The sequence below is a fragment of the Cariama cristata genome, unplaced genomic scaffold (genome assembly GCF_000690535.1).
Source record: "Cariama cristata isolate BGI_N322 unplaced genomic scaffold, ASM69053v1 scaffold20663, whole genome shotgun sequence".
NCBI lineage: Eukaryota > Metazoa > Chordata > Aves > Cariamiformes > Cariamidae > Cariama > Cariama cristata.
In genome coordinates, this window is record NW_009608066.1 from 594 (window position 1) to 14,463 (window position 13,870).

A 13,870-nucleotide genomic window follows, 5' to 3' on the forward strand; every position below is an offset into this window, starting at 1 on the left:
ATTTAGAAGATTTTTAGGAAAAATATGTTGCAAAGGGTAGTTACCACCTATGTATAAAGTAGGCAGGAGCACAACTGCTGTAGCAGGGCATCTACTCAGCTGCTTACTCCTGAGGATGGAAAAACGTTTCTGCTTTGGTAGCATTAGTTCACTAGTAATCATGCAGTGTGTTTTGCCAGGTTTTATGAGACTCTTGTCCATAATTATGGACAGCACATGAATTTTTATATTTCTGTGCTGTTAAGTTACTGTCTTACCAGGTGTTAAATAAATAAAAAAATCTAGTCCTTTTTCTCCCTTAAAAATTTTATGTGTACTATCTCTGTAAATAGCTCAGTTATCCTTATATGAGGATTGTAGCTGATCCTGAAGTGTTCAGTCAAGAGGTTATAGTTATAAGCCATTCATAGCTTTCTTCGTCCAAGTTTGTATTTAGTTCAATATGAATTACTTAATCATGATTGTTTTCAAAATAACATTTGCTTCATCCTTTCAGCTTTTTGTGCCATGAACTGTACAAGTGTGGAGTTTTTTTTCTGAATTGTGACCAAGAACTTTTTAAAGGTTACTTTTTACTCATGACTTGATATTTCTGTGATAATAAAATGTCTTTTACTTAAGACGTTAAAATTAAGACAACAAAACTTATGAAGACTTATTAAGTATTACTAATTATTAAACAGTATTTTAGGGACTTGCAGGGCTACAGATATGTAAAAAGAGCACATTCAAACACTGTTCTAGACTTATAATTCACTAAATTTCATAATAAAACACCTCATGTGTTTACTTGTTTCTGTGCTAAAAATGTGTGCATGTTTAAGCTTACTTACTTGTAGTGACCAAAAGTGCTTTTGGGGGTTGGTTTGTCAGATGTCTTGTTTCTGTTCAGATACAAGGCAGCATGTGTATCTTAAGTGGTTTTTTTAGTTAAAACTTAAATGCTAACATGGTAAAGTTTTCTACATTCTGTCGTTGGGGAAACACTGCAGAGATTACTGTAAACTAAGATCGCTTTGTTATCACTTTCAGGATTTTCATTGACTTGTTGGGCACTTTGCCTTACACTTAGGAAAGCATGACTTGTTAGTTGTGATAATATACTTTGGTTTATCTGAATAACATGACTTCCCTTCATTTTTTCAAAGACATTTAAATTGTGTTGTTTCTTAGTCTCTTAGTATTTAACATTCCTACTATGCTATTGGGAAGCCTGTCTTGCATGTAAGTCAGACTTCTTAATTTTGAAGTAGCTAGCTTCCTTCGGTATGTACTTTCAAGTTCTCTTTAGAAAGTTTTTTCCTTGAAATTTGGCAGATTACAATGAGCACACCAAATAAAACACTAGAACTACAGCTGCAAATGAAGCAAAATGCTGAAGAACTGCAGGATTTTATGAGAGAACTGGAGAGCTGGGAAAAAGATATTAAAGAAGTGGATTCTGAACTAAGGAAACAGAGTGGTGTCCCAGAAGAGGTAAAAATCACAAGTCCAGTGTCAATATTGACTCAACTATTCATAATATGGTAGTGTTTATAATAATTACTTTTTACTTCAACAAAATTACGTGTGTTGACTTAAAATATTAGAATAAAATGTACGAGCTAACCCAGCTAACTTGTTCCCCATCTGAAGTAGACCAGAGATTCCTCTGCAGACTGTTGCACCAACAGAGCTGTGGGGTGGTAGCCTGTGGAGGTGATGGGGCCAGTAAATTTTTAGTCAGTTCCAGGTAGATCTAGGAGAACACTTCTGTTTGCAGCGTCAATATTACTGATTTACTGCTGACTTTTAATGTATTGACGTTATTCTTCAGTGATACTCTGCAGAGAGTTGTCTTCTAAAACTGAAGTTTGTATCATACTTGTAATATTTGCTATTATTATGTATTGAAAGATTTATACTTCCTGTCCTTAGTGGTTTTGTAGAGTTCCTGAGAAGAGCTTGCTGGATGGATTTCTAAAATAAAACTGGCCAGTAGATAGCTACTATATCTAGATATAGGTACTATAGTTTCTTCAATACAAGTGACTTTCACACATCTGTTCTATAATAAATTACTTATTTCAATTTAGAATTTGCCACCAATTCGAAACAAGGCTTTTAAGAAGAAGAAGAAAAGCAAAAGTAAAGTCCCTTCAAAGATAACCACTGCGGAAAACAAGAAAAACAAGATCAAGTCCTACGATTATGAAGCATGGGGAAAACTTGATGTGGTGGGTCAGAATGTTTGCTTGTTAACAGTCCTGTCCCCAGTTGATTCTGTTTTAAATAAGGTTTTGTTACAGTGCTGAGAGTTCAGCCCATAAGTCAGTTTTTACTCTGCTGAGTACTGTATGAACACAGAAAGTAGCTTTCTCCCCAAAAGGTTGTATGTTTAAAACTTGGAATATGGAGAAGCATTCAAGTTTTCTATTGACTGTGCTCTCATCCAGCAAATTGAATTTGACTTTAAGGAAAAAAACCACAACCAATGGTTTAATGAAAGATTTATTAAAAGGTCATATTTCTAATAGAATATAAAACTGAACACAACTGGCAGTATTAGAGGATAGATCTCTCACTTTTGAAGTGTGGAATACTCCTTATTAAAGAGGACTTAAGCAGTAGAGATTTTTAAAAACGCACTACTAATTTTCCTAAAGTCTTACTTGTATTATTTTGCATTGTCAAATTATAATGAAGGTAATAGTTTATTTTATCTGATTTCAGGATAAAATACTTGAAGAACTTGATAAAGAAGATAGTACTCATGATTCTGTATCTCCAGAATCGGACTCTGAAGAAGATGGAATTCGTATAGATGCAGAAAAGGCTCTTGCAGAGAAGGAAAAGGTTATAGTGTTATAAATGTTTGTTATTTGCAAAGTAGCAATTTAGACATAGGAGCATTTGTAGTTTCTTTTAAAGATTGTCCACTGAGACTACACTTCTGGTGGCAGAATTACCTGTTTGGAGTTTTTTATGTCTGTTTTCCTGCCCATTATTCCAAAATAGAAAATTCTCACTACATTTCTGTTTCTTCTGATGACCAAATGCAGCCACGCCTGATGGACTCTGCTTAATGTACGCTTATGATGATTTAATGTGTTGGTGGTGTTTTGCTTTGAGAAGTTGGATTGCTGTATGGAATTGCCATATAGATCAAACTGGTGTTTACCTGGCCACAAGGTCTGAATGTCCCAAGCTAAATCCCAAGAATTTAAGATCAGTCTGTTTGTGAGGCTAGTACATCTGGGAATGATGGGTAAACTTGTATGTCTTCCTTGCCTTGGTAACAACAAGTTTGTACCAGTTCAGTTTTACCTTATTTTGCAAGTAGAATACAGCAAGACCTATCTCATGCTTCATTGCCATGTGAGATAGATAGTATAGCAACTTCTGTGGTTCTGAGAAACTTCTTTGTTTACAAGCAATCACCTAACACCATCTGTCAGTCCATACTTTTCTTCAGTAGAGTTTCTTAGATTTTTGTTTTTATTGTCTGCATGGGCGACATCTGTGTTCTTTCCCTGCTGCTGTGGAGATTCCTTGACGTAAAATAAGCAGTCTGTGCTGAGAAATTGAGATGTCTTTGACTGTTATCATCTTGGCCGCAGTGAAGCAGTTGAGGGCACAAGAGAGAAAAATTGTGTCCCAAAGGAGGCAGAAACAAGAATATTTACCTTGGAAGGCAAAGATGCCAAATCTAGTTACTAAAAACTCAAAAAAACTTCAGTAATTCTCTATGGCAGTTTAAACAGATATGTATGTGCTTGTTACAGGTTTCTGGAAATGACCTGCAGATAGTGAAAATCAGTATATAATGAAACCATGTTATTGCATAAATCATGAGAAATATTTAATATGGGATACTTAGAATATTTTAGTTAAAAGAAGTGTTTCACAGTAAAGTGGTATTTTGTAGAAATGATAAACAAAAATGTTTGGACATTCTAAAATACAAGCGTTCAATATTTTCACGAAAAATTAGCAATGTGTCTGTTAGTGTACAGTAATGTGCTGAAAAGACTTTTTTCTATTCACAGGGCAATAACTACTTTAAACAAGGCAACTTTGATGAAGCTATAAAATGCTACACTAGAGGGATGCATTCTGATCCGTACAATCCAGTGTTGCCCACAAACAGAGCATCGGCTTTTTATAGAATGAAAAAGTAAGACTTGTATTGTTAAATTCATAATATTTTCTTCTTTGAAATCTTTTTTTTTTGTCTGATTTTAAGTCTTGATGATATTATTTATCATGCTGTGTTACAGTGTATGTAAGGCTATTGTTTCAATCTGCTTTGCAGTTTCAATGTAAAATAGGAACTGCCAGGATGAGGAATCTGGTAGTGTCTCGCATCTTTTTTGCCTCTGCTTTCATGCTAGAAGCTCACCATCTTCTCTGTTACAGCGTAAGACTTTAAAAAAAAAAAAAAAAAAAAAAAAAGAAAAAAAGAGAAAGGAGAAAGTTCACTATCTAATTTGCCCTTCAGATTCAGTGAGCTCTATTTCTAAGACTTTCATTTGTTTTCCGGTAAGAAAGAGTAGAGGGGAATTGATTATTCTTTCTGTTGCAGTAGAGATTGTTGACCTCTGTTTTCCTTTCCTGTTTTGTTGTACTCTGAATAGAGAGATGTTTAAGTGCGTGTTTTATGCCCCTTCTGAAGCATGTGAGTTTTCCACATTAGAGAGAAGCTGTAAAGCTTCAGAGTCAGCTAAATTGCTGAAGTTTTGGATTTTGCTACCAAGATATTTCCAAACTAACTCATTCATACTGTTGATAGGTTTTCTGTTGCAGAATCTGACTGCAATTTAGCACTTGCTTTAGATAAAAATTACACAAAGGCTTATGCCAGAAGAGGGGCTGCTCGCTTTGCTTTGAAGAATCTTCAAGGTGCGAAAGAAGGTGGGTCATTTTAAAATTCTTTCCTTAAAATGCGTACAAACTGTTGGTCTAACTGCTTGATTAAAGCTTGTGTAAGTTGCTTATTTGGTGTAGGAATTTAATTTTCATTTCCTGTAAACAAAGAAATGAAATATCATATTGCATATTCTTTTGGCAAGATAAAATTCAAGCAGCAAGTCCAAATGATTGCTGTAGGAATTAGTAGTTCTAGAATAATTCAGCTTTAAATGTCTCAGAGTAACATATTCCTTGGAATATTTCAGGTTGCTTAGGTAACTATAGAAAAGAGTTATCTCAAAAGAATGCTCTTATTTTATACTCTGGCTATTAGCCTGTAGTTCCTGCCTGAAACATTGTTTTCTGGTCTTCTGATAGATTATGAAAAAGTTTTAGAGCTGGATGCAAACAACTTTGAAGCAAAAAACGAACTGAAGAAAATCGATCAGGTAATAAGATTAATAGGCCCTAACATAAATTAATACACCCTGTTCAGCTTATATCTGTATCAACTTACATTTATAACAAGAACTGAATTCAACAAAATTTCATGTGCTCTTTCTGGTATTTGAAGTTCACTGAGGTCTGTAATTGAGTTTCTTCTGGATTAACTCGCATGTATGCAAACATCAGTGTAATAGTGGATTGGCAGACTAAGGCTGGATGTGTGCACCAACACCTGTGTGTTTGTGTGTTTGTTTTTTTTTTTTTAAACAAACAAACCCAAAAACAATCTTCCCTCACATGTTTTTTCTGCCTCCTGTGTTAATGTGTTTTTACAGTCATGCTTAATGTTTTGGTACAAGGTAGCACTGCATATGAGAGAACCTGTGTGTTCTCTTGGCTGTAACACTGAACTGCTGGCCTGCTTGTAGTCCCCCTGATTGCTGTGGTCTGCCAAACCAGAAAGTGGGTTTAAGCCTAGCAGAACATTATGCTCTACTGCAAGTCCAATCCCTCTGATCCCTTTCATGACAGGGCGAGAATGTTGATTATGATGACCTTAGTAAATACGAGCTCACCTGTCATTGCTGTGAGAATATGCTTATACCTCTTCAGCTGTAGTTTTGAAAGTGCTTGAAAAATTTATTTTCAGAATGAAGACCCAAAATCTCCTGTAATTGAAGAAACAAATGATTTATGAATTGGAATGTATATAGACAGGTTCCATGGATCATTTTACATTGTGCTTCAGAAATTACATACTTTTTATTTACCAAGTAATATTCTGACTCTGAGTCCCTCATAGAAATACGTTTTCAAGAAAAGTTTAGAATCTCTTCAATTTGCATTCAACTTACAACACAGCCACTTCTGTTAAAATGCTTGGCGGATTTTTGCATCTTAAACGTTTAGAATTTGTCATACTTTATGTTCTGAAAATGTGTAAGTGGGGGAAATGCTTACTAAGGAAAAAATTGCATCTTTACAGGCTCTGTCATCAAAAGAAAGTTCCGAGCAGAAAGAGTTTGAAGATGCAGTCAGACCAGAATTAACGGACAAAGAGAAGCTTACTAAGGAAAAAATTGCATCTTTACAGGCTCTGTCATCAAAAGAAAGTTCCGAGCAGAAAGAGTTTGAAGATGCAGTCAGACCAGAATTAACGGACAAAGAGAAGAAGTGTATTGAAGACCAGCAGCTCAAGCAGAAGGCTATTACAGAAAAAGATCTGGTAAGTCACAGATTCTGGTGGAACAGGAGAGAACTAGCAAAGAAAGGTGTTGTGTTGTGCTATTAGCTATGCAAATGTGTAAATTAAACCTGATACTGTCTTGAACTCCATAAATACAATGTCCTCGATACAACCTTAATTGTTTCCCATTTTGGGCTCTGTAGGGAGTCCGGGGGAACCGTGAGTTCTGTTTGGACTCTTCTGGAGGAGTAATTATACAAGGTGACTTTTACAGCCCAAATGTGTGTGATAAATTCCAAATACGTAGTAAGATAGGTAGTACTTGAACTGTGTTTTACAGAGATCACATTTCTCCGTTATTATATGCATCTTGACCCCTGCTTGTCCAAGTAGAGTTGTGGACTATTTCTTGTGTTTTCAAATCTCTAATTACACGGTGAAAACTGGTTATAAAAAAGACTTCAGGGAGCGCAGGCAACAATGACAATAGAAATGTATTTATGGATACATGATCTTGACTCACAGTTGGTTTATTGATTTCTACCTCTCCCCACTGTTGCAATTAAGAAATAACATTGTCAACTAAAACATAATTTTCTTTCTATTCTCCTTCCTTCTCATTTAACTTCTGACTTTTTATCAATATTCCGGTTTCCTATACTGGTTGTAAGACGTAATTAGTAGGAAAAGAATGGAAGTATGCAATAACTAGGTAAAAGGAATAAAAGTTTGAAGAGGCCGCAGAAAAGAAACTTCAACCGAGTGCAGTACTTCATTGGCAGCAGAGTTGACTCACTGTGTGCCTGTTCCTGGCAACGTGGAACCTGTCAAGTCTGAACTGTGGCCTTTGCTTTTTTGCCAGTCAGTAGAGTAGTAGCAAAGAAGGTAATACATGGCTTTATATTAGTACTGAGAAGCAAAAGATAATTTTAGTCTCTTGGAAACAAACTAAAAAGGTTGTATGGAGCATTAGTTGGAAAATAACAGCAACATTTGGACCCAACTAATATTTGAGGACAATCATTTCGTGGACGTTGCAGGATAAAGATGGATTTGTGCAGTGCAGAAAGTTGTCTTGAAGGGGGAATTATAAAGGATCAGTTTTGTTCAGCTTGTGTTTAAATTCAGGAGGTACAGGTGGCTTATCCTGCACATTGAGTGTAAAGCTAAATCGCAAGTTGTAAACTTGTAAATCTGCACTTAAACTATGCTTGTAGCAAGTTTATTTTTTTTCATCCTTGAAGTACTAGAAAAAATTAAGATATTTTTGTGGTCTGCCTCCATGCTTAGATATGAAGAAATAAGCCATAAATACCTGCCCTTATGTGGGTGTCCTTTGTTATCTGTCGTCTTGATATTTTGACCCTGTCTACTAAAAAGGATAAGAAGAGCTCACTGCACTGGATCTTTCTCAATGCTGTTTTTTTCTAACCTAAATATTACAGGGTAATGGTTATTTCAAAGAAGGGAAGTATGAGGCTGCAATAGAGTGTTACAGCCGTGGTATAGCAGCAGATGGCACCAATGCACTTCTGCCGGCTAACAGAGCCATGGCCTATTTAAAGATTGAAAAGTAAGTAAGATTGTATGTTCATATTCTCTTTCTTTGTTGTGAACTAGATGGAAGAATGATCCAGTAGATTTTCACTCAAGTTCAGTTACTGTCGCTCCTAATTCTTTCTAGAGTACAACATAGAATAAATTGTCTTGAAAACAGTAAGGAAGAGAGAACAACTCAATATGTGTGATCTTACAATACATTTCATAGGAAAGAAATTCTGAGAGAATAAAATAGCATCAGTATAAAATCATATAGCTTCTAAAGTTTAATTTTCATTGTTTTATGTGTGTAAAATTCTAGGTATTCACATTTCTCAAAGGACCTGCCCAAAGCTTTATGTCTTTTTTTCTATAAAACCCAGTCAGCTACTAAATGTTGCATTGTAAAAAGAAGTGGATTATAATTTATGATTTCAAAGGGAATGGATAGGAGATTTTTCTGGAAATCATCATATTTTAAAATATTTTTCTTTAATTCCATTAATGGAGACATATATGTGTAGTTTATTAGTTAGTTTATTTTTAATTAAGCTTTATTTAAATAATCCAGTAACAGTAGGAAATGCATACCTTCTAGCAAATGAGAGATATTCCATACAACCATTTTCAAAGTCTGAATTTTTTTTGACTCCTTGATGGTATGGCAGTTTAAACCTCTTGAACTGGTAGCATGAGAAGCGGAGAGCTGAGCGTTATGTTGGTCATCTGTTCTAACATGGCGTGGCTGGGTATCTGTAGAGACAATACACTGATCTCAGATTATGAGATTATAAAATAGATGGCACAGGTTGTATTTCTGACACAGCATTTGTAATTTAGTACTGAGGCCATAGATGACATCATAATACAAATAATGTTCTCAAGAGTCAGAGGAAGTGATACTTTAATTGAATGACCAAGCAATAAAATTGATTCTGTATGATAAATCTGTGTATTGTGGATCTGTACATTTCAAAGAGGACTAAACATAAAATGCAGCAGAAGCTCATTGGTATTCATATAAACCTCTAAAACTGATAGGAACGACAAAAAAAACCCCAAAACTCTTTCCATAAATTTAATGATAGATTGAAGAAGAAGAGGAATAAATGAAAATACTTTAATGTGCACATAGTGGAATCATGATCTAATATAACTAAATGTAGCTGGGATGAGGAATTTTGATCTTACAATGAAGCAAATGAGTTTAATGCAAGGATATACAGACTTCTCATTCTGAAATAGTTACAGATAAGTCACAGAAATTCGGATGTAGAGAAATTTATTCTCATATACTTGCTTTTCTCCTTTCTTGTATTTTGTTTGTTTGTAACGATATTTTTGGTTTTCAGAAGTACAAAACTACAATGCTGACTTTCATTTTAAGACTGTTTAATGTTTAAAGTGGATTCTTCTCTGACAGGCTTTAAGCATTTGTTTTCACAGAGGAATTGAATTTCTCTGTGATGATAAAAAGAGAGTCGGCAGTGTGTCATGAGATACCAAAAGATTTGGCTGAAATTTCAAGGTGCTGAGAAATCACATTTTACATGTTTTACTTCTATTCTACATTTTAGCTCAGTGGTGTGTATTTATATGTATATAGGTAATTAATATCTGTCTTCATATTTTAGTTGTTTTGCGTAACTCTGTCTTTTCAGTTGAAACTGCCTCTTGAAACTGACTTTAATTTTGTACTATTGTCTTGCTGAGATATGAAGAGGCAGAAGAAGACTGTACACAAGCTCTGCTCTTAGATGCCTCCTATTCTAAAGCTTTTGCCAGAAGAGGAGCTGCCAGAGTTGCTCTTGGAAAGCTAAAAGAAGCTATGCAAGGTATGACTTTGAATTAGCCTAGCTGTGATAGGTAAGAGATGAGTACAAGGACGTCTTGAAGTTTTTTTTAATCTTGTAATAGCAATTAAATTACTTGCTGACTATTGAGGTTATCAGTGCAAAAGGTAAGAATGATGGGGTTTTGTTGTGTTTCACTGAATATGTATAAAATCTTTTGTGTTGGTATCCACATGATGGGAAGACAGTTTTGTAGGAAATTACAACTATTGTTGCTTATGATAAGTAATAAGAAATAGTTTGAAAAAAATGTTTAAAAACCAGGTCATGATATAAGCATTAGGATGGCTTACCTGCCTTTAATTAATTTAGAGCTATGAAAGGAAAATAGAAGGTTTAAAAATTTGCCAGCAGTACTTTGTAACTTGAAATGTCTACAGTTTTGTATGTTGTTTTTCACTCAGATTTTGAAGCTGTTCTGAAGCTGGAACCTGGAAATAAACAGGCAATAAATGAACTCACTAAAATAAGAAATGTATGTATACTTGTGGGTTTTGTGTGGTTTGTTTTGGTTTTTTTTTTTTTTTGTAATCCTATATAGTAATAGAATGTTTTCATTCTTTATTACATAATTTTTAACATACCTTGTAATGAATTATTCCTCAAGCTTTTGATCTTTTGGACAACTTCCACTTTTTCAGGAATTAGCTGAGAAAGAACAGCAAACTCATCAAGAATATCCTGCAGTATTGATAAAAGAAACAGAAATAAAAAATATAGTGAAACTGATTGATAATCCATTACACCTGAAATCCACAGTAAGTTGTTTTATTTTGTGAGTTGCTTTCTATAATGATGGGAAAAGTAGAGCTTAAAGTTAAAATCTACTTCTTGCTTATTTATGTAGACAAACTCCTGATAGATATGTCTTGCCTGTGGAAAGCCCAAAATTTACAGATTTACTCTCTTGATATTTTTCAAGAACATAACTTCAGCATTTCCATATATGTGTAAGGGTAGCAGTGGTGCAAGCATTCAGCCTACAGCACCACACTGGGGAAGCATCTATGATATGAAATGGGGAGGCAACCCCACAACCCTCTCCTGAGTCCATGGCTAACATTGCAGTCTAAGTCTTTGCTCTCAAGGCAGTTGAGTCTCTGTGTTTCATTGGAGACTTGAGAAAGCTCTGGGTAAACTTCTCTTCTTTACATCTGCTGTTTTCCAGTTTCTATAGCAGCTGTAGTAGTAACAAGACATGTTGTCTGCTGGTGTCACCTAGGGCTACTGCAAGAGCCTTGAACCTGCGCGTTCATCCGCAGAAACTGTAGAATAGCTGGGTATTGGTTTTCAAGAAGCAATATTTTTGACTATGAATTATCAGTGGTTATAGTCAGATTAATGAGTTACAAATGACAAAATATCATAATATAGAGAGTAGTACCAGCATTCTTTATGTATTAGGCTTCCCCTTTTAGTACATTGAATCTTTAAACATTCAGCAATGAGTTGTGTAAATACAAAGCATGCTCACACTTTGTATGGAGTACTGTAGTGTTCTCTTGATTTCAAAGTGTTTGTTTACCTCTATTGAATGTATAATTCAGGTGGATAGTTTTAATAGAAAATGTGTGATTATTTTGATTCTTGGGGGGGAGGGGGAAGGATTGTACGCTCTCTATAACCAGATACAATATTTCTGGAAGCCTAAATTAATTTGTTGTGAAGTAGCTGAAATACCATAGACAATTATATTAAGTTTCCAGTTTGGCTGATAAATTAAGTGGAGATAACTAGGCTGGTTGTTTTTACCTTGTTATTCTCTTACAGTAGAAAAAGTGTAGGTGAAGTATCTGTGCTTTTAGTACTGCCCAAGGATTGCAGAGAAGACTGTAATTTTGCTTCATAACGACCTCCAGGCAGCCTCCCTGTCTTAACACAATGATGAGATGGTATATTGTCAAAGCAAACTGTGTATTGTCTGTCAGTACACCAACAAGACAGGGGCTTTTTGGCATGATTTAAAGCAGTTTGCAAACTACTCTGAACTTATGATAGGATTGTGTTGAAGTTGGACAGAGAAATCTGCCATTTCTGGAAGTCTGAGTTGTTGAGTGTGTTTAATCATGTGTATATGCATCTGTATTTCTAGAGCAGGATACACTATATTCATGTTCAGGAAATGAAATTCCAGAGTAAAAGGTGATGGGGGATTTTTTCTCACACCCCCCACACACCTCCCTCCCCTCCAGTGGTGCTTCCTTGTAAGACCTGTAAAGGTGGTGCTAGGTGATGGTGAAAAATAATGATGATGGTGCAGAAATTGAACAAGCTGAAGGATTTTAGTTAGCATGTCCACCGTGTTCGTGGTGGAATTAATTACCTTGTGATATATGTAACTTGGTCGACCAGCAGGACTGAGTTATAGATATTTATCATCTCAGAATTTTAAGTTGAGAGTCAAGGCCTATGTTGCTGGATACTTACTTGTTTAGCTAAATTACAAAGCTTGACCAGGTCATTGGTCAAAATATATGGTAGTCCTTGTCCATTCAACCTTAGTAGGGAAAAAAAATAAACTAATTTATTTTTTAAATTTTTGATTACTGGGAAAACGTAATGCAGATTCTGAGATCCTCTAGAGTAAGGATACATTGGTTTATGAGTGTAAAGCAATAAAATGATCATATAAGGCTTCCCATAGAATGTAATGAAAGTTTCCTTTTTTGCCATTTATTCCATGTGCACCAATACAGATGAAACTGGTTATCATGAGATTATTTTGAATTAAACACAGCTATTTATCTGGGGCCTGTATATACACTGATGTTGAGGCTACACATATGACATGAGGTGTGTCTTCTGTTTAGAAGCCTTTGCGAAGAATAGCCATTGAAGAAATTGATGATGACACACCAAACAGTGATTTACTCAGCACTACTTCTTTAGTCAATAACTGGAGGAATTCAATGAGTGTTGAAACAACAGAGAATCTAGATCAGGATGATCAGTTGACTACAACAGACATTCCCAAAGCGAAGCACTTGAAAATAGAAGAAGTCAGTGATACATCACCATTACAGTAAGTATAAAAATTCTGATCCTCTTTTTAAAAGGTAAATGTAGTTGAAATGTAATCTTCATTTTCAGATTTCTACATGTGATGAGGTATCAAACATATTTTGGAGAATTTGTATTAAAAAGAAAATATTGAAAGACATTGCAGTTCTTACACGTCTGCCTCTGACCATGTAGTAGTTGAGACAAGTATGATCTTTTTAGTGTCAGCTGGAAAACTAGTCTTGTTCTTAGATTTCAAATATAAAGAAATACATAATATTTTCCCTTATGCCATACTCTCTTCCTTGTGCACTTCATCTTCCCCAGCTGTGATTTTTAGTTGTGGTATTTTAGAGTAGGTTTTGAGCAGAGTTCAAACACTTCTTGCACACCAGTTGTGTGAGAAAAAAGGAGCACATAAGAGTGTCACCACTTTCCTGTGCTGAGCAGGCAGCTAGTAAGTTCAGAGTTCCCGAGTTCCACTGTGTTAGCTAGGCAAACTCACGTGTGCCTGGCTGAAATAGGCTGAACTATAGAAGCCACTATCCTAACTATATCCCTGCTAAGTGTTGGAACTCCACTTGTGGTCTGCTGCATCAGAATCATCTCATTCTGTTAATATTAAATACTTTTTATGGAATTCTGATTGAAGAATTTCTATCAGAGATCACCCTCCTGCACGCACCTTTTCCAGCTCAATCAGATGGATTTACTTTGAAATGTTGAAGAAAAAAGTGTATTTCTTAGCTATTTTATAACTTCTAAAAAATGAATGGACTTAGCTGACAAATTATAGGACAAAAAATAGCTCCACCGTAATCACTATTGAAAACAGTTTGTTCATTTGACATGGTTATTGTTTTGCATTGTGAAATTGCAGAAAATGTAATACTTCCTTTTTTGTGGCTGTGTATGGTAGAAATCTGTACCATAAAATGCAATTATTTCTAGAAAT

At 35.2% G+C, this 13,870-nt stretch overlaps 1 protein-coding gene across 2 annotated transcripts in view; it reads left to right on the forward strand.

Moving 5' to 3' along the window:
• Positions 1 to 1,319: 1,319 nt before the first annotated feature.
• RPAP3 (RNA polymerase II associated protein 3) overlaps positions 1,320 to 13,870 on the forward strand; it is a 16,822-nt gene continuing 4,271 nt past the window's right edge. The window contains exons 1-12 of one of the 2 annotated variants that reach the window (XM_009696999.1): positions 1,320 to 1,476; positions 2,076 to 2,216; positions 2,713 to 2,835; positions 4,029 to 4,156; positions 4,772 to 4,893; positions 5,269 to 5,339; positions 6,431 to 6,562; positions 7,969 to 8,096; positions 9,776 to 9,897; positions 10,320 to 10,390; positions 10,557 to 10,673; positions 12,726 to 12,937. In XM_009696999.1, the coding sequence (XP_009695301.1) occupies positions 1,324 to 1,476; positions 2,076 to 2,216; positions 2,713 to 2,835; positions 4,029 to 4,156; positions 4,772 to 4,893; positions 5,269 to 5,339; positions 6,431 to 6,562; positions 7,969 to 8,096; positions 9,776 to 9,897; positions 10,320 to 10,390; positions 10,557 to 10,673; positions 12,726 to 12,937 (1,520 nt within the window). In that variant the 5' untranslated portion in view covers positions 1,320 to 1,323. The remainder of the gene's footprint in view (positions 1,477 to 2,075; positions 2,217 to 2,712; positions 2,836 to 4,028; positions 4,157 to 4,771; positions 4,894 to 5,268; positions 5,340 to 6,430; positions 6,563 to 7,968; positions 8,097 to 9,775; positions 9,898 to 10,319; positions 10,391 to 10,556; positions 10,674 to 12,725; positions 12,938 to 13,870) is intronic. The other variant, XM_009697000.1, reaches the window with a different exon arrangement.